Consider the following 18,631-nt stretch of genomic DNA (forward strand, 5'->3'; position numbering starts at 1 on the left):
TTTGTTTTGTGTATATTTTTCATTCTGAATAAATGATATTTTTGATTAAAAAACATTCCTTCACCTGTCTTTTCTGCTTACAGGTTGCCATTAAAATTGCAATTGCCACTTGCACCTTGTGGTTTGACTTTTTTTTCTGAATACATTTGCAAGATATGAGTTGAGGGGTGCGTGTGCACTGTGCATGGGGCGGTGTTTGTGAGACCGGCGCTAGGACCCCGCGGCCGCAGCGTCACCCACACATCCCCGCCCCCTCAATCGGCGCTGAGTGAGCGGATGAAACATGGCGGCGGACGGATGGAAATACTAATGACAGTCGGCAAACTCGCTTCCATTTGTACCATGGTAGGTTGCGGCCCCCGCGGGGGGAGCTCGCTCCTCAGTGTGCAGCAGCAACAACAGCAACAGAGGCTTCGCCTTGGGGTCGAGGCGGGCCCGGCTTTACCCGCTCTCCCCCGGCTCCTCTCCCGGGCCTGACAGGACAGGACAGGCCGAGGCGAAGGGGGAGGGAGCGAGCGAGCTCGGAACAGCCCCTCAAGTTGCAGGGAGGGGACGGGGAGGCCTAGTCTCCCGGAGCCCGGCCGGGTTGCTCAGCACCCAGACTCTCCCTGGATGCAGGCACTGGCCTGGCCTGGGGAAGGGCAAGGGAAGAGGCAGGTGTAATGAACCGGGAGTCGGGAGTGAGTGAGTGTGAGAGAACCTTTCCCTGGCCCCAACCCTCGTGTTGCAGTACATTTAATCTCAACGAAGCCTACCCACTTTCAGAAATGTGCAGTCTAACTACCAGCAGTGTTGTCCATTTCGCTTGGGCAGCTTACAACCCAGCCGTATGATTACTGATTTCTCTAATTTCAAATAACCCTTGCATTCTCTCTCCGCCCCTCTCCCACTTGGTTGTCCTGATAGTTTCACTGATTGTATCCTTTCGTTATCACCTCGTCCACAGTCAACAATTGACCATTGTGGGCTCAACCTTTCCTTGGTCATCAGTGTCAGCTTTGGTTTGTCCTTTTCATACCTTTCATTTGTTCCTTGCACCTTTTCGTAACTCATTTTGTAGATAGAATATTGTTTTGAAAACGGCCCTCATTCCTTTCCACCTGAAGTAGCTTAATTGAATGGTTTGGCATGTTGTTGACATTATTTACATGTTGATGACAAAAAACTATATTTGAATATAATCTGATCAGTGATTTTATCAATATCTTGTGTTATTTGATAGAACAGGTGATTTGTTGTTCATGATTCAGGACACATCTTGAGGATTTCATTTTACAGCTTAATGTTTCAATTTCTTGATTCATTTCTTTGTTTCCTGACATTTCATTTTTAGTTATCAGCATATTTTTAAGAACTCACATTTTTTGATATTGTCCATCTCATAGCAGCAATTTTTGGTTGGGTACCGAAGGGGATTTGGTGCTTGGCACATGTTGCTAACTCTAACACTTGATTCAAATGTGGAATTTAAACAGCGTAAACGAGGTGCCAGTGGAATAGATGAGAAATCTCAGATATTTTATCAAGTTGTTAAAGTCACAACAACAGTCTTTTAAAGCACAGTCTTTTAAAGTCTTTTATAGCTTATGGCTATATGTATTTAAAATCAGTATTTTGTTATCAAATTGTATTGCAAATGCAATGTTACCATTCAGTTCGAGGGGACTAGAATATAAAAGCAAGGATGTTATGCTGAGGCTTGATAAGGTGCTGGTCAGACCACTTTTCGAATATTGTGAATAGTTTTGTGCCCTGTGTCTGAGGAGGGATGTGCTGGCATTGGAGAGGGTCCAGAGGAGATTTACGAGAATGATCCCGGGGATGATTGGGTTATCGTATTGGGAGCAAGTGACAGCTTTGGGCCTGTACTCGCTGGAGTTTAGAAGGATGAGGGGAATCTTAATGAAATCTACTGAATAGTGAAGCCTAGATAGTATGGAGGTGGAGAGGATGTTTCCAGTAGTGGCAGAATCTAGTACCATATGGCACAGCCATAGAATAAAAGGACGTATCTTTAAAATGGAGATGAGGGGGAATTTCTTTAACCAGAGGGTAGTGAATCTGTGAATTAATTGCCACCGACAACTGTGGAGGCCAAGTCATTAGGTATTTTTAACGCAGAAATTTATAGATCCTTGATTAGTAAGGATGTCAAAGTTTAAGGGGTGAAGGGAGGAGAATGGTGTTGAGAAGGAAAAATAAATCAGCCATGTTCAAACTGCAGAACAGACGATGGCCTGAATTACCTGATTCTGTTCTTATGCCATGATCTTATGAACTACTCTCTCAGTTGTGAGGTCAAAATGGTTGTACAGATGATAAGTGACCTAGAAATGACGCAGTCCTACTAATGAGGGTTTTCTCAAGAACTATCTGGGTAGAATGATTCTGAATTTACATCCAGCAGCAATGAAGGAAGGACTTTGTGTTTAAGTTTAGATTATTGTCACGTGTACCGAGGTACAGTGAAAAGCTTTGTTTTGCATGCAGATCAAATAATACCGTCTTTTATTGTTGAATGTCCCAGATAGAACAATGAAATTCTTACTTGCAACAGCATAACAGAATATGTAAAAAATAGTACTCTGTAAACAATATAATAAATGAAAGGGGCATAGAGGTAGAGCTACTGCCTTACAGTGCCAGGGACCTGGGTTTGATCTCGACTACAGGTGCTTCTGTACGGAGTTTGTACGTTCTCCCCGAGACCTGAGTGGGTCTCTCCGAGATCTTTGGTTTCCACCCACACTCCAGATTTGTAGTTTAATTGGCTTGTTGTAAATGTAAAATTGTCCCTCGTGCGTGTTGGGTAGAGTTAATGTGCGGGAATCACTGGTGGTGCAGACTCGGTGAGCCGAAGGGCCTGTTTCTGCACTGTATCTCTAAACTAAACTTTAAAAAATACTTTAAAAAAAAGTTCTACATGCATTCATATGTGTATGCATACATAAAATCAAACAGTTTTCAGGCTCCTATATCATCCAGATGGCAGGAGTGATTCAATCAAGTCAAGCTCAAGTACAAAAGATGGAGCAAAGGAGAAGATGCAGAGTGCAGAATATTGTTCTCAGCATTGTAGCGCATCATTTTCATGGTGCAGAAGCTTGATGGCAGACAGGAAGGTGCTATTCCTGAGTGCTCCTCGTGCGTGCTTTGCGAAGATTGATAGATTCTTGATTAGTAAGGATGTCAAAGGTTATGGGGGGAAGGCAGGAGAATGGAGGTGAGGGGGAAAGATAGATCAGCCATGATTGAATGGCGGAGTGGACTTGATGGTCTGAATGGCCTAATTCTGCTCCTATGACATATGAACTTTTTCAAAGAAATACAAGAACTGCAATGAGGTAGTTGGGAGAATGGGATTACACCCTAACTCATGAGAGAATCATTCAGTAGTCTTATAATAGCAGTAAAGAAACTGTTCCTGAATCTGCTGATACGTGCTTTCAAGCTTTTGTGTATTCTGCTTGACGTGTGAGTAAATGGTGTTTGATTATGTTGTTCCTGAATCTGGTGGTTTATTTCAGGTTTTTGTAACTAGGCCTTGATCATGTCAGCTACTTTCACAGGGCAATGTGGTACAGATGGAGTTGATGGAGGTTAGTTTATGTTCTGGACTGGACTACATCAACAACTCTGAAATTTATTATGTTTTTGGTCGGAGAACGAAACTGATGTATCCCGAAAATATGTTTTCAATCGTGCATCTGTGGAAGTTAGTGAAAGGCCTGGATAGAGTGGATGTGTAGAGGATGTTTCCACTCGTGGGAGAGTTTAGCACCAGTGGGCACAGTCTCAGAATAAAAGGACATATCTTTGGAAAGGAGATGAGTAATCTATGGAATCTATGGAATTCGTTATATTGTTTACAGTCGACTATGGGGGCCAAATCATTGGGTATTTTTAAGGTGGAGATTGACAGATTCTTGATTTGCAAGAGTTGTGGGGTGAAGGCATCAGAAAGGGGTTGAGAGGGAAAGATAGATCAGCTATGATTGAATAGTAGAGTAGACTCCATGGGCCGGATGGTTAATTCTTCTCCTTTGACTTAAGAACTATTGGTAAGAGTCATTGGAGACATGCCAAACTACGTTAATCTGCTGAGGAAGTTGAGATGTTGGTCTGCACTCTTGGCTGCAGCTTCAATGTAGTTCGTAGCATAAATTGTTGGTGATATTAATGCCTAAGATATTGAAGCTCTCAACCATCTCCACTGAGCAACCATTGAGCCTGACTGGGGCATGTACACCACCTCATTTCCTGAAGTCAACGACTAGCTTCTTTGATAGACACAAAGTGCTGGAGTAACTCAGTGGTTCAGGCAGCATCCCTGGAGAAAAAGGATTGATGACGTTTTAAGTCAGGACTCTTCTTCAGACTGAAGGAAGAAGAAGGGTCTTGACCGGAAAAATCATCCATCCTTTTTCTCCAGAGATACTGCCTGACCTGCTGAGTTACTCCAGCATTTTGTGTCTATCTTCAATATAAACCAGCATCTGCAGTCCCTTTCTACTTGTTAGCTCCTTTGATGTGCTGACATTAAGGAAGAGGCTGATGCTTTGACACTGTGTTACTAAGCTCTCTATCTCATTCCTGTGCTTCGTCTCATCATTACATGAGATCCGGCCCACTAGGGTGGTGTCATCTGTAAAGTTGTAAATGGCATTGGAAAAGAATTTGACTGCACAGCTGTGAGTCTATGGGGAGTGTAGTAAGGAGCTGAGGAGTTGTGAAAGTAATTTTAACATTGTGCAATCATAAGCATATATCCTCACTTTAGCCCTTTTGATGGAAGGGTCACTGAGAAAGTAGCTGAAGATAATTTGGCTTTGATACTACCTGGTCTTTCCTGGACCCTATGATAGCCATGACCACCTTTGTCCAAGGCAGGATAGCAACCATTGGAATGTTTTCCCATTGATGTCCATTGCTTTCACTTTTACAAAGACGTCACAGTGATGTCAGGAGGCAGCTTAAGCGACAGCGAAGCATCACTCCCTAAGAGCTCAATGCGTTCTACGCAAGCTTTGATAGGGAGAACACTGATGTGCCTTCCCAAGCCCCCATTACAGTCACAGTCACAGAGGCCGACAACAGACGATCCTTCAGGGGGGGTGAACCATCGGAAAGCGCCTGGACCTGATGGTATACCCGTTCGAGTTCTCAAAACCTGTGCAGACCAACTGGCTGGAGTTTTTGCGGACATTTTCAACCACATTATTGAGGTCTGAGGTGCTTACCTGCTTTAAGTGGGCATCAAATATACTGGTGCCCAAGAAGACTAAGGTGACGTACCTCAACGACTATCGACCAGTGGCACTAACGTCCGTGGTGATAAAGTACTTTGAGAGGCTGGTTATGGTGCATATCAACTTCTACCTCAACAAGAACCTCGACCCATTACAGTTTACCTACCGTCACAACAGGACAACGGAGGATGCGATCTCACTGGCTCTCCATTCCGCACTGGACTATCATATCATATCATATATCATATATATACAGCCGGAAACAGGCTTTTTCGGCCCTCCAAGTCCGTGCCGCCCAGTGATCCCCGTACATTAACACTATCCTGCACCCACTAGGGACAATTTTTACATTTACCCAGCCAATTAACCTACATACCTGTACGTCTTTGGACTACTTGGACAATAAAAATTCTTAGGTCATGCTGTTGTTTAAAGACGACAGCGCGGCGTTCAATACCATCATCCCCTGCAAGCTGGTTACCAAGCTCACGGAACTGGGTCTCTGCGCATCCCTCTGCAACTGGATCCTCATCCACAGACCACAGTCTGTTTGAATTGGCAGAAATACTTCTTCCTCATTAACAATCAGTACAGGAGTACCTCAAGGCTGTGTGCTCAGCCACCTGCTCTACTCACTCTACACATGGCTGTGTAGCCGGACACAGTGCGAACTCCATCTTCAAGTTCGCTGACGACACCACCGTTGTTGGATGAATTACAGATGGTGATGAGTCAGAGTATAGAAGTGAGATCGACCGATTGACTAAATGGTGCCAGCACAACAACCTGGCTCTCAATATCAGCAAAACCAATGAACTGATTGTGGACTTTGGAAGAGGAAAGATGAGGACCCACAAACTTATTTATATCAACAAGATGGTGGAGAGAGTCAAAAACCTCAAATTCCTGGGCGTGCATATTTCCAAAGATCTTTCCTGGACCCAGCACACTGATGCAATTATCAATAAAGCACATTAACGCCTCTACTTCCTGAGAAGATTACGGAGACTCGGTATGTCAGAGAGGATTATCTTGAACTTCTACAGATGTACAATAGAGAGCACATTGACTGGTTGCATCATGGCCTGGTTCGGCAACTTGAACGCACGGGAGTGGAATTTAATTGTTCTATCTGGGACACATAACAATAAAACACACTTGACTCTTGCTTTCCCTCTGGAAATTGGCTGATTGGACCAAAGGTGAGATGAGGTCTGGAACCTGGGTGAAACCCAAACTGAGATTGACGATTGGGTTATTGGAAGATAACTGTCACTGGATAAGAGTCAATAGTGCCTTCAGTATCAATAGTGCTGAGTACAAGATGAATGAATGAATAAATGAATGAATAAGTTTATTGGCCAAGTATGCATATACAAGGAATGTGCCTTGGTGCTCCGCTCACAAATGACAACACAAACATACAGTTAACGATTAAGAATAAAGCATAACCACATCAAAACAATAAGGATACAACATTACGTTCTAAACATGTGGGTGAAAATAAATCAGAGCAAAAACGAGACTACAGACTTTGGTTATTGAGTAGAACTATCACTCGTGGAAAAAGGCTGTTTTTATGTCTGGCTGTGGCTGCTTTGACAGTCCGGAGTCGCCTTCCAGAGGGAAGTGCTTTGAAGAGTTTGTGGCCAGTGTGAGAGGGGTCAGAGATGATCTTACCCGCTCGCTTCCTGGCCCTTGCAGTGTACAGTTCGTCAATGGAGGGAAGGTTACAGCCAACAACCTTTTCAGCTGCGCGAGCAATCCGTTGCAGCCTCCGGATGCCGTGCTTGGTGGCTGAGCCAAACCAGACCATGATGGAGAAAGTGAGGACGGACTCAATGATAGCAGTATAGAATTGGACCATCATTGCCTGTGGCAGATTCCTCCCCATCCTGGATCAGTCCAATCAGGGTAGTGTCATCCGCAAACTTGAGGAGCTTGACAGAGGAGTCTGAAGGTGCAGTCGTTGGTGTAGAGAGTAAAGGAGAGGGGAGAGTACGCAGCCTTGCGGAGCTCCTATGCCAAGGGTCTGCGGGTCCGAGATGTGCTTTCCCAGCCTCACATGCTGCTTCCTGTCCATCAGGAAGTTGATGATCCACTGACAGAGGGGTTCAGGCACAGTCAGCTGGGAAAGTTTGGAGTGTAGTAGCTCTGGCACAATGGTGTTAAAAGCAGAGCTAAAGTCCACAAACAGAATCCTGGCATAGGTCCCCTTGTGGTCTAGGTGCTGGAGGATGAAGTGCAGGCCTAGATTGACTGCGTCGTCCACCGATCTATTGGCCCTGTATGCAAACTGCAGAGGGTCCAGCAGGGGGTTTGTGATGTTTTTTAGCTGGGCCAGCACAAGTCTTCCAAAGGTCTTCATGACTACAGAGGTAAGTGCGATAGGCTTGTAGTCATTAAGACCAGTGATCCTTGTCTTTTTGGGTACAAGGACAATAGTGGAGACCTTGAAGCAGGCAGGGACAGTGCAGGTTTGCAGGGACTGGTTGAAAATGTCTGTGTAGATTGGCGCCAGTTGTTCGGCACAGAGCTTGAGGGTGGAGGGGGAAACATTGTCCGGTCCTGGAGATTTCCGGCTTTTCTGTTTTCTGAATAGGCTCTCCACCTCTGCAATTTCTATTGTTAAACTGGAGGCATTCTGTGAGGATGTGCAAATTGGTGATTGCAGAGGGGTGGGAGGGGGGGGGGGGGTGGGGGGCACCAGCGATGTTAGGCCCCGCGGCTGAGCCGCACCAGCGATGTTAGGCCCCGCGGCTGAGCCGCACCGGGCGATGGAAGGCCCCGCGGCCAAGCTGCACCGGGCACTGTTAAGTCCAGCGGCCGAGCCGCGCCGGGCGATGTTAAGTCCAGCGGCCAAGCCGCACCGGGTGATGGAAGGCCCCGCGGCCGAGCCGCACCCCGCGCCGTGAGGAAGAGACCTAAAAGAGAAAGGTTTCCCCCACACCACCACCCCCCCCCCACACCACCACCCCCCACACATACACAACCAAAAAAAAAAAAAAACCCATCCCAACACCGACACACAACCAAAAAAAAAGGAAAAAATACGAACAGACTGCTAGCGAGCCGCAGCCGTTAGGCGCCGCCAATTCTTTTCCAGGTGTGAATTGCTGCTTGGGGAGGAGTGGGTGGGGACGGATCCAGTCTTTGCAAACTGGAGTCAGTCAGTGAGTACGTGTGATGGTGCCCAAGCCTTGCGACTCTGCGTGCTGATCCCAGAAGCGGATCTACACTCATTAGTTACAATTTCTCCACTCTTTTAAACCTCTACCTTAACATCAGATTCCCTTTATCCTGTACCTGTACACTGTGGACGGCTTGATTGTTATCATGTAGAGTCTTTCCGCTAACTGGATAGCACTTTAAAAAAAAAAGCTTTTCACTATACCTTGGTACATGGGACAAGGAACCAAACTAAACAGTTGTGATGGAATGGGAGATTTGATTTTTCTTGGCTGTTTGTGAACAGGGCATACCTGGGTTATTTTCCACATTGTTGGGTGGAAGCCAATGTTGTAACTACCAGAACAGTCTAATGTGAGACCGAGCTGTCTCCGGAGTACGTCTTCAAAGCTTTGGCCATGTTGTGTTTTGGGTCCGCAGCCGTTGCTATATCTGGCGCTCTCGCTATTTAAAGACACAGAGTGCTGGAATAACGCAGCGGGTCAGGCAGCACCTCTGGAGAACATGGATTGATGACGTTTTCGGTCGGGACGCTTTTGGTCAGTAATGATCCAAGGCCTCTGGTGCTGTGAGGCAGCAGCTCAATCATCTGCAGCACTGCGCCACATGTAACATATAAAACTAAGAAATGAGGCAACTTCAAGAAATGGAGGGAAAATGAAAACACTTTAAGGCAATACAAAGCAGGTCATGGCATGTAAAAACAAGAATCAAGTTGTATGAAGCAAGGGGACTATGAATCATGCAAAATATGTTAAGCTTTAACTATAGGATTTTTGATTGGCAGCAGAATAAATCAAATTTATGGTGATGTACAAATGGTTGCTTCTAAACGTATCCTGTTTTAAAACATTCAAACACCTAAATTTAACATCTGGAGCCAGTTACATGACGTTCTATTCAGTTTTTTTAACCAAAAAGGCTATCAGAATTTGATAACTGGTAAAATAGTGTATTTTAAAAATCATTGAAAGATGCAGCATGGAAACAGTCCCTTTGGCCCACTGAATCCACACCAACGATCAATCACCTGTTCACATTAGTTCGATGTTATCCCACTTTCCAATCCTCTCCCTACACGCTGGAGGCAATTTACAGAGCCCAATTAACCTTCAGAACATGCAAATGGCAGATGAAATGGAGCAGTGCAAAGAAAAGAGTAGATTAGTTCACGGATCGCATTAATAGATCAAAAAGAGTTGGCAGAATAAATGTAAATAAAAGAAAAGATGTGCTTGAATTTTTTAATGTACTCTAGCATTTCTTACCTTTTAACAGTGGTAGAGCTGCTGCCTCACAGCACCAGAGATCTGGGTTCAAACCTGACTACGGGTGTGATCTGTGCAGAGTTTGTACGTTCACCCTGTGACTGTAGGTTTCCTCTGCGTGCTCTGGTTTCCTCCCACATCTCAAGGACATGCAGGTTAGTAGGCTAATTGGCAGCAGTAAATTGCCAAGTAGTATGTAGAATGCTAAAGTGGAATAACATAGATCTAATGGCATGGTGGTACAGTAGTAGAGTTGCTGCCTTACAGCACCAGAGACCCGGGTTCGATCCTGACTACGGGTGCTGTCTGTGCAGAGTATATACGTTCTCCCAGTGACCGCGTGGGTTTTTCCTGAGTGCTCCGGTTTCCTCCCACACTACATAGACGTACAGGTTTGTAGGTTAATTGGCTTCAGTAAAGATTGTAAACTGTCCCTTGTGTAGGATAGTGCTAGTGTACGGGAATCACTGGTCAGAGGGTCACTGGTGGGCTGAAAGGCCTGTTTCCGTGCTGTATCTCTAAACTAGTGTATCGGTGGTCTGTGAGGACTCGGTGGGTTGAAGGGCCTGTTTCCACACTATATCTCGAAAAATGAAACTTAAAAACTAAATGTGCATGCAGGAAAAGGTGTACTTGAATTTTGGATAATATCCTAGCATTTCCTGCCATTGTTTTCCTCGTTTCCCCCCCTTTGGGAAACACGGCTCTGTTTGAGCAACAATTTGTTTTGTATCTGCATGAGTACACATGAAAAGAGTGAGCAAATTGTGCGCAGCTGGTAACATAATCCCTAAGAGTCTTTCACCATAAAATAGAGAGCAATTACTGTAACAGTTAACAACTTGCATTTGTATATTGTTTTTAACGTAATAAAACATTTCTGGCACTTCACAGAAGTATCATCAAGAATTTAACACACAGCCTCAAGAAGGGTTAATAAAATAGAAAGAAGTAGTAGATTTTAAGAAGCAAAATGCTGGAGTAACTCAGTGGGACAGTCAGCATCTCTAATGAAAAGGAATAGGTGACTTTTCGTGTCAAGACCCTTCTTCCCACGTTCGACATGAAACGTCACCTATTCCTTATATCCAGAGGTGCTGCCGGACCCGCTGAGTTGCTCCAGCATTTTGTACCTATCTTCAGTGGGAATTTGATTTTTGACCACAAGCAGTTGGAAACATGCTCTCTAGTGGAAGGATAACCATTCAAAAGAAACAGATCTTGGTGGGTTGTGGGGCTGCAAGTTAGGATGGGGTGGATAGGTCGTTGTGGGGGGTTTAAAAGCGATCAAAACTTTAAAAAATAATTTGTTGTTGGACCCATAATCAGTGAGCACATGGGTAATGGGTAAGTGGGACTTGGCGAGAATTAGGATGTGGATAAAGAATACGAATAAGCCTGAAGATAGACACAGAATGCTGAAGTAACTCAGCAGGTCTGGCAAAATCTCTGGAGAAAAAGAATAGGTGACGTTTCAGGTTGGAACCCTTCAAAAGGAGAATCCCGACCCAAAACAGCACCCATTCTTTTTCTCCAGATATACTGCCTGACTCGCTGAGTTACTTCAGCATTTTGTGACTATCTTCGGTATAAACCCACATCTGCAGTTCCTTCCTACACATGAATAAGTCTGAACATTTGCTGGATGGAAGGTGAGTGGGGTGGGAGAGGAGAGCGGGTGCTCCAGTTTCCTCCTACATTCTAACGACCTGCGGGTTTGTTGGTTAATTGGCTGCTGTAAATTGTCCCTCGTGTGTAGGATAGAACTAGTGTACGGGTGATCGCTGCGGACTCAGTGGGTCGTAGGGCCTGTTTCCACGCTGTATCTCTAAACTAAACTAAACGAATTTCTGAAAGACGTCAAAATCATTAAGAAAATAGTTAACACTTAATTAGTTTGTTCATAGTCAAAATCTTCCCACAGCTTTGAGTTTGGAAGGATGCTGTAAATAAGTAATTACTTGCAACTTATTGTTCTCGTGGACTGCAAGTAGCTCTGTATATTTATTACAGTAAAGTCCTGTGCAATAATGAGATGCAATTCACAAGAAAGTCCATGCTTTAGCACATTAAAGGGGCTGATCGAGTCTGATTACCATCCAGTGGAAAATTAAAGGTTATACCTGCACTGAACCCTGAACTTCAGATACTATGTGAAAAAGTTCTAGGAGCATTCGCCCCGTCTACTTCGCCATTCAACCATGACTGATCTATCTTTCCCTCCCAACCCTATTCTCTTGTCTTCTTCCCATAACGCCTACACCCTTACTAATCAATCTGTCAATCTCCGCCTTAAAAATATGCATTACTTGCCTTCCACTGCCTTCTGCAGCCATGAATTCCACAGCCTTCTGTGGCCATGAATTCCACAGCTGTCTGTAGCAATGAATTCCACTGCCGTCTGTAGCATTGAATTCCACAGATTCACCACTCTGACGAAATAAATTCCTCCTTATCTCATTTATAATGGTACATCCTTTTATTCTGAACTTATGGCCTCTGGTCCTAGACTCTCCCAATAGTGGAAACATCGTCTCCATATTCACTCTATTCTGGCCTTTCACTATTCGGTAAGTTTCAATGAGGTCCCCTTCTCAGTTTTTTGAACTCCAGCAAGTCTAGGCCCAGAGCTGTCAAATGCTCATCATATGTCATATTAGCAGAGGATTACAAATTCCATTTTAACTGTTGTTGTTTCACACGATAAAAGTGTGTTCATAGTTTGATTTTTCAGCTGCATCATTGTTTACAGACATTCAAAACAAATTATTAATTATTTTCCCTTTTTTTTTTACCAGGGCATCAATGCCTCTGCTTTGGAGAAAGAGATTGGGCCAGAGCAGTTTCCCATTAACGAGCATTATTTTGGTTTAGTCAATGTAAGTATTTGAAAATTTTAAATGGCACTAACAAAGTCAATAGATTATTGTATCTGGCATTCGGGCAGCATGGTGGTGCAGCAATAGAGTTGCTGCCTTACAGTGCCAGAGGCCCAGGTTCGAGCCTGACTATGGGCACTGTCTGTATGGAGTTTGCACATTCTCCCTGTGACCGTGTGGGTTTTCTCCCGGTGCTCTGGTTTCCTCCCACACTCCAAAGACGTACAAGTTTGTAGGTTAATTAGTTTCGGTAAAAATTGTAAATTGTCCCCAGTGTGTGGGGATCGCTGGTCGGCATGAACTCGGTGGGCTAAAGAGCATGTTTCCGCTCTGTATCACTAAACTAAATTAAATTTTATAAATGGCTGAAGAGCAGTCTTAAAAATTTTAGCTTTTATCTTATGACTCTTCAAACTAACAGTTATAGCCAGAGGTTTAAGAGTCAACATTTTTGGCAGAGAGAATATTGAGAAACATGTAACTTTATTAAAAAGTAATATATGCCTTTTAAATTACAATCAACAAGGAATAGAATACTAAAAGCTGTGATATCTGCGTTTTGAACTGCACACCTAGTGTGCACCTCAATCGTTGAGATTAAAAATCAAGTACTACTTGAAATGGAAAAGGAGAGTAGGCCTCTGAACTGAGTTTCCATTGGGTCATAAACAGAGTACAAAATGAGGATATCTCCTAATAGTTCTCAGTCTCAACACCATGATTCCTATTGAAAACAGTCATGCTATTATTCTATGCTGTTCTTGAGTGTGGTTCTTCAATCTCCCAAGTGTTTTGATAAGTGTCTGTTACTTTCCATTAGAACAAAATGACAAGGTATTGACAAGACTGGCATAACAATGAAACCTGTTATGACCTTTTTTAAAAGTCAACACTGCTCCCTTCATTCATCTCTCAAGCTAAATTGCAAAATGACTTTTCTGAGGGATCGACCAGTGAGGTTTATGACTGGAGATGATAAATAAGAAAGGGGCAATCACTTTGTTGGCATTCTGCCACAGGCCCTCAAATAGTCAACGGCAATTAGGGAAACGTATGTAGTTCATAAGTTATAGGAACAGAATTAGGCCATTCGGCCCATCAAGTCTACTCCACTGTTCAATAATGGCTGACCTATCTTTCCCTTGCAACCCCATTCTCCTGCCTCCACCCCCAAAAAAAAACCCACTGATACCCTTACTAATGAAAAATCTGTCAATCTCGCCTTATAAAATATCCATTAACTTGGCCTTCACAACTGCCTGAGGCAATGAATCCCACAGATTCACCACCCTCTTAAGAAATTCCTCCTCATCTGCTTTGTAAAGATATGCCCTTTTATTCTGAGGCAATGGACTCTGGTCCTAGACTCTCCCACTAGTAGAAATATCCTCTCCGCATTTACTCTATCCAGGCTTTTCACTATTCATAGGGAGATTGCAGAGAGTTGCAAGATTGTTTTTTGGACTGGAGGCCTGTGACTAGTGGTGTGCTTTAGTGTTCAGTGCTGGGCCCATTGCCTCTCATCCAAATTGTTAATATAGTTGATAAAGAACAGAGTTAGTATGTGTGCAGATCACATGAAAATTGGGCTTATTGTAGTCTGCAGGAGGATAGCAAGAATTAGAGTATCATCCAGGTTGGAATCAGGCCTTCAGCCCAACTTGCCCACATTGGTCAATTTATCCCATCTACACTAGTCCCACCAGCCTATGTTTGGCCCATATCCCTCAAACCTGTCCTATCCGTGTACCTGTCTAAATGTTTCTGAAACGTTGCGATAGTACCTGTTATGTGGGATATTGATAGTGGGGTGAAGGATGGCAAATGGAATGTGGATTTAGTTCAACGGAGCCCAAGTTTACCTGATGCTGTATCTCACAACTGTGATTTTTTTTTTTTTTAATTTGCTAACAATTTCAGCCATTTAATAAGGAACTTTTACTGAATCAGGCAGAATATTCATCGAAAGAGTCAGTCTCTGCAATTGAATTTTTTTACCACCTGGCCGCATTACTGCCTACATATTCCGACACATAAAACAGCTTGTGTTACATTCACATTGGGCAGATCCAAGTTTATACAGGATGAGGAAGCAAGGCTCTGAGCATAAGTTCATAAGGACTCCACTCCGACTTTCAATTATGGCTGATCTATCTTTTCCTCTCAACCCCACTCTCCTGCCTTTTCCCCATAACCCCTGACACTCTAATGGTATGATAGCCTTGCATCTGCAATTTGTGTGTCTTTTTCTACTAATTTTATGCTTTTCATTTAAGGTTGACATTTAAACAAAACTCCACAAGAAATTTAGATTCAAATAGCAGCATAGAAATTGACCTAAATTGCGGCCAGATTTCAGTGCACACGAGTCCAAGAAAATTTGATTTGATATTTTAAAATAACTAATTGAAAAAGGTTTTAATTTTGCATGCATTATCATTGTATGTTTACTTTGAATTAAAATGCAACCTTTTTGACTCTTCCCTGGATTTGGAATAACTAATTAGTGGCGCAGCAGTAGAGTTGCTGCTTTCCAGCGCCAGAGACCCGGGTTTGATCTTGAGTACTGGTGATGTCTGTACAGAGTTTGTACATTCTTCCTGTGACCGTGTGGACTTACTCCAGGTGCTCCACTTTCTTCCCACATTCCAAAGACGTACAAGTTTGTCAGTTAATTGGCTTCTGTAAATTGTAATTGTCCCTTGTGCTCGTGTACAGGGTGATCGCTGGTCCTGTGGACTCGATGGACTGAAGGGCCAGTTTTCACGGTGTATATCTAAAGTCTGAAGTAAAGTCTAAATTAAGGGATAATATTTCTTTTAACAATAGATATCTATTATGATTCCAGAATAGCTGGAGAATAATAATCATTTTCTTGTGCATCGTTGTAAAGTTTTATTGTGATGAACTGCATTTTGACACTCTTAATTTGTTGTGTCCACTCTTGGTTTCAGTTTGGGAACACTTGCTACTGTAATTCAGTCCTTCAGGCACTTTACTTTTGTCGTCCATTCCGAGAGAAAGTCCTAGCCTACAAGAATCAGCCAAGGAGAAAGGAAAATCTACTCACCTGCTTGGCAGATCTCTTCTACAACATAGCCACGCAAAAGAAGAGAGTGGGCGTGATACCTCCCAAGAAGTTTATAACAAGACTACGAAAAGAAAATGGTAAGATTTTTTCTTTGAGAGGGAATTAGATCTGTTTAAATTGGTATCCTATTATTAGAAATTCAGTCAGTTTAACAATTTATTCATAATTCTCATAATAAGGCTATTGTCAAAATAAATGGAGATCGTGGATTGTAGAACGGGTAACTGGAGTAAAGAAACAATTTATTTGGTTTAGTTTAGTTTAGAGATACAGTGTGGAAACTGGCCCTTTGGCCCACCGAGTCCACGCCGACCAACAAGTACACTAGTTCTATCCTACATTCTAAGGACAATTTACAGAAGCCAATTAACCTACAAACCTGCATGTCTGCGATGTGGGTGGAAACCGGAACACGCAGAGAAACTCCACGTGGTAATAGGGAGAATGTGCAAACTCCATGCAGACGTCACCCCTAGTCAGGATCGAACCTGGGTCTCTGATGCTCCAAGGCAGCAACTCTACTGCTGCGCCACTGTGCTGCCTACTTAATTTGTCTGACTTTTTTTGTGTTGCGGTAGCATCTTGGATTGATTTTAATCTGGCACAGTAATTACAAAATAAATCATAGGTTATCTGAATAACCTGAAGTCTCAATACACTAAAACGCCAGTAACTCAGTTATTGATTGTTTGGAAATCATATGGTTTGGCATCTGGTCCCTTGACAATTTAGACAGCAGGAACTGCAGATGCTGGAATCTTGCGTAGAGCATAAAATGCTGGAGGGCCTCAGTTGGTGAGGCAGCATCTCAGGAGGACATGGATAGGTGATGCTGTGGGGTTGAGAACCTTCTTCTAGTCTTGGGTTACACAACAGGTCAGGCAGAATCCCTGGAGAACATAGGTGACGTTTCGGGTCGGGACACCTCTTGAAATGCTTCAGAACCACTGAGTTACCAACAGTTTGAAGAAGGGTCCTGACCGAAACCTCACCTATCCTTGTTCTTCAGAGGTACTGTCTGACTTACTGAGTTACTCCAGTATTTTGTGGGTCTTATGTTACAACATATGCTAATTTTCCTAATCAAACAGCCGTCATTTTTTACCACTCAACTTTTTTTGTTTCAGAACTTTTTGATAATTACATGCAACAAGACGCTCACGAGTTCCTTAACTACCTGTTAAACACTATTGCTGATATCCTGCAGGAAGAGAAAAAACAGGAAAAACAAAACGGACAGCTGCATAATGGTTGTATCAATGACGACAATGGCAATGACATACCGGAACCAACTTGGGTACATGAGATGTTTCAAGGGACATTAACTAACGAAACCAGATGTCTTAACTGTGAAACTGTAAGTTCAATGTGATGTGAACATATTTGCAATTCCTTTGTTGGTAATGGGTGGCATGAATTACACAGGATGTCATTTGACCAGTGATAGCTCCACAGCAGAATACCTTCTGTAAACCCAATGTCCCTGCACTTTTCTCACATTCTTTTTCTTTCTCTTAAATTTCCTTTTATCATGTGTGTTTGAATAATGATTTGTTTCTGTTTTTGCTTTAAAACAGAATCCCACACCTATTCATTTTAACTATTTACTGAAGGCTGGGAAAGAAATTACGTGTTATACTTAAATAATTTCAGATTATTGCATTACTGCCTTGTGCTTTTAGTAATTAAATTGTCCCTACTTCACAGGTAAGTAGCAAAGATGAAGACTTTTTAGACCTTTCCGTTGATGTGGAGCAGAACACTTCAATTACTCATTGCTTGAGGTATGCCGAGTAAAATGTTTTAACAGCTTTGCAGTTAATTTTGTTTTGTGAAAAGAATACAGCATATAATTACTAATCTTGCATGTGAATCGATTAGATTTGAGCTTTATAGCATTTTCAAATATAATCAGTTTTCATCTTTTTTAAATTGAATTTATTCCTAAATATTCAAGATAATTACAAGATAATTGTTTTGTTTTTTTTGAACAGAGGGTTTAGTAATACAGAGACGCTGTGTAGTGAATACAAATACTACTGTGAAGTATGCTGCAGTAAACAGGAAGCTCAAAAAAGGTATGAATGTAATGCACCAAATGAAGCAGTAAAATGGCAGTGAGTTAAATTTTAATTTTAATTATAAATTGTATCTTGGACTGCGGACTGCAGCATATTTGCATTAGGATGGTTTTACAGTTAAGTGTCTGGCATTTTTCTGATGATCAAGGTGGCTCGGTGGCAGAGCGGTAGTTGCCACCACCACAGCCGCATCAGGGAACTTGTTTTGGTGTCGACACAACACATCGTGTAGGGCCGACAGTGCCACGTCGGTGTCCGCATGTGGTGGAATATAGACGGCTGTGATGATCACCGAGCTGAACTCCCGGGGAAGGTAAAATGGACGGCGTGAGATAGTCAGATGCTCCAGGTCCGGCGAGCAGGAACGAGAAAGCGTCTTAATATTCCTAGGGTTGCACCAGTTATTGTTGGTCGTGAAGCAAACTCCTCCACCCTTGGATTTCCTGGATTCTTCCGCTCTGTCCGCACGGAAAACAGTGAAGGACTCAGTTGGGCAGATCACCTGATTCGGCACCAACGGGGTCAGCCATGTCTCGGTCAGACAGATGTTGCAATCTTTTATGTCCCGCTGGAATCTGATCCTAGCCCTGAGGCCATCCAGCTTGTTCTCCAGGGACTGGACGTTGGCCAGAAGGATGCTGGGCAGAGGTGGACAGAAGGCTTGGGCTCTCAGCCTATTCCGAATCTCCCCCCCCCCCGCTTTCCTCAATATTTTCTCCGACTTTTTCTCGGAGCCGCGCTACCATTGTTGTCACGGCGCGCTCTTTTGATCTCTGTCGGCCACGCTGGATCGGTGAGTACAGTGTCTAATAAGTCTTTGGTTACTCTAAAGTTTAGTTTTACGAGAGTTTTCCGGTCGTACGTTATTAGTGCT

At 43.3% G+C, this 18,631-nt stretch overlaps 1 protein-coding gene across 2 annotated transcripts in view; it reads left to right on the forward strand.

Annotated features, from left to right (window-relative positions):
- The first annotated feature begins 252 nt into the window (after nt 1–252).
- usp12a (ubiquitin specific peptidase 12a) overlaps nt 253–18,631 on the forward strand; it is a 31,363-nt gene continuing 12,984 nt past the window's right edge. Inside the window, exons 1-6 of one of the 2 annotated variants that reach the window (XM_078402403.1) lie at nt 253–345; nt 12,505–12,585; nt 15,540–15,753; nt 16,804–17,033; nt 17,384–17,460; nt 17,671–17,754. In XM_078402403.1, the coding sequence (XP_078258529.1) occupies nt 277–345; nt 12,505–12,585; nt 15,540–15,753; nt 16,804–17,033; nt 17,384–17,460; nt 17,671–17,754 (755 nt within the window). In that variant the 5' untranslated portion in view covers nt 253–276. The remainder of the gene's footprint in view (nt 346–12,504; nt 12,586–15,539; nt 15,754–16,803; nt 17,034–17,383; nt 17,461–17,670; nt 17,755–18,631) is intronic. The other variant, XM_078402404.1, reaches the window with a different exon arrangement.

This window comes from Rhinoraja longicauda, chromosome 7, assembly GCF_053455715.1.
Source record: "Rhinoraja longicauda isolate Sanriku21f chromosome 7, sRhiLon1.1, whole genome shotgun sequence".
Classification (NCBI taxonomy): Eukaryota; Metazoa; Chordata; class Chondrichthyes; order Rajiformes; family Arhynchobatidae; genus Rhinoraja; species Rhinoraja longicauda.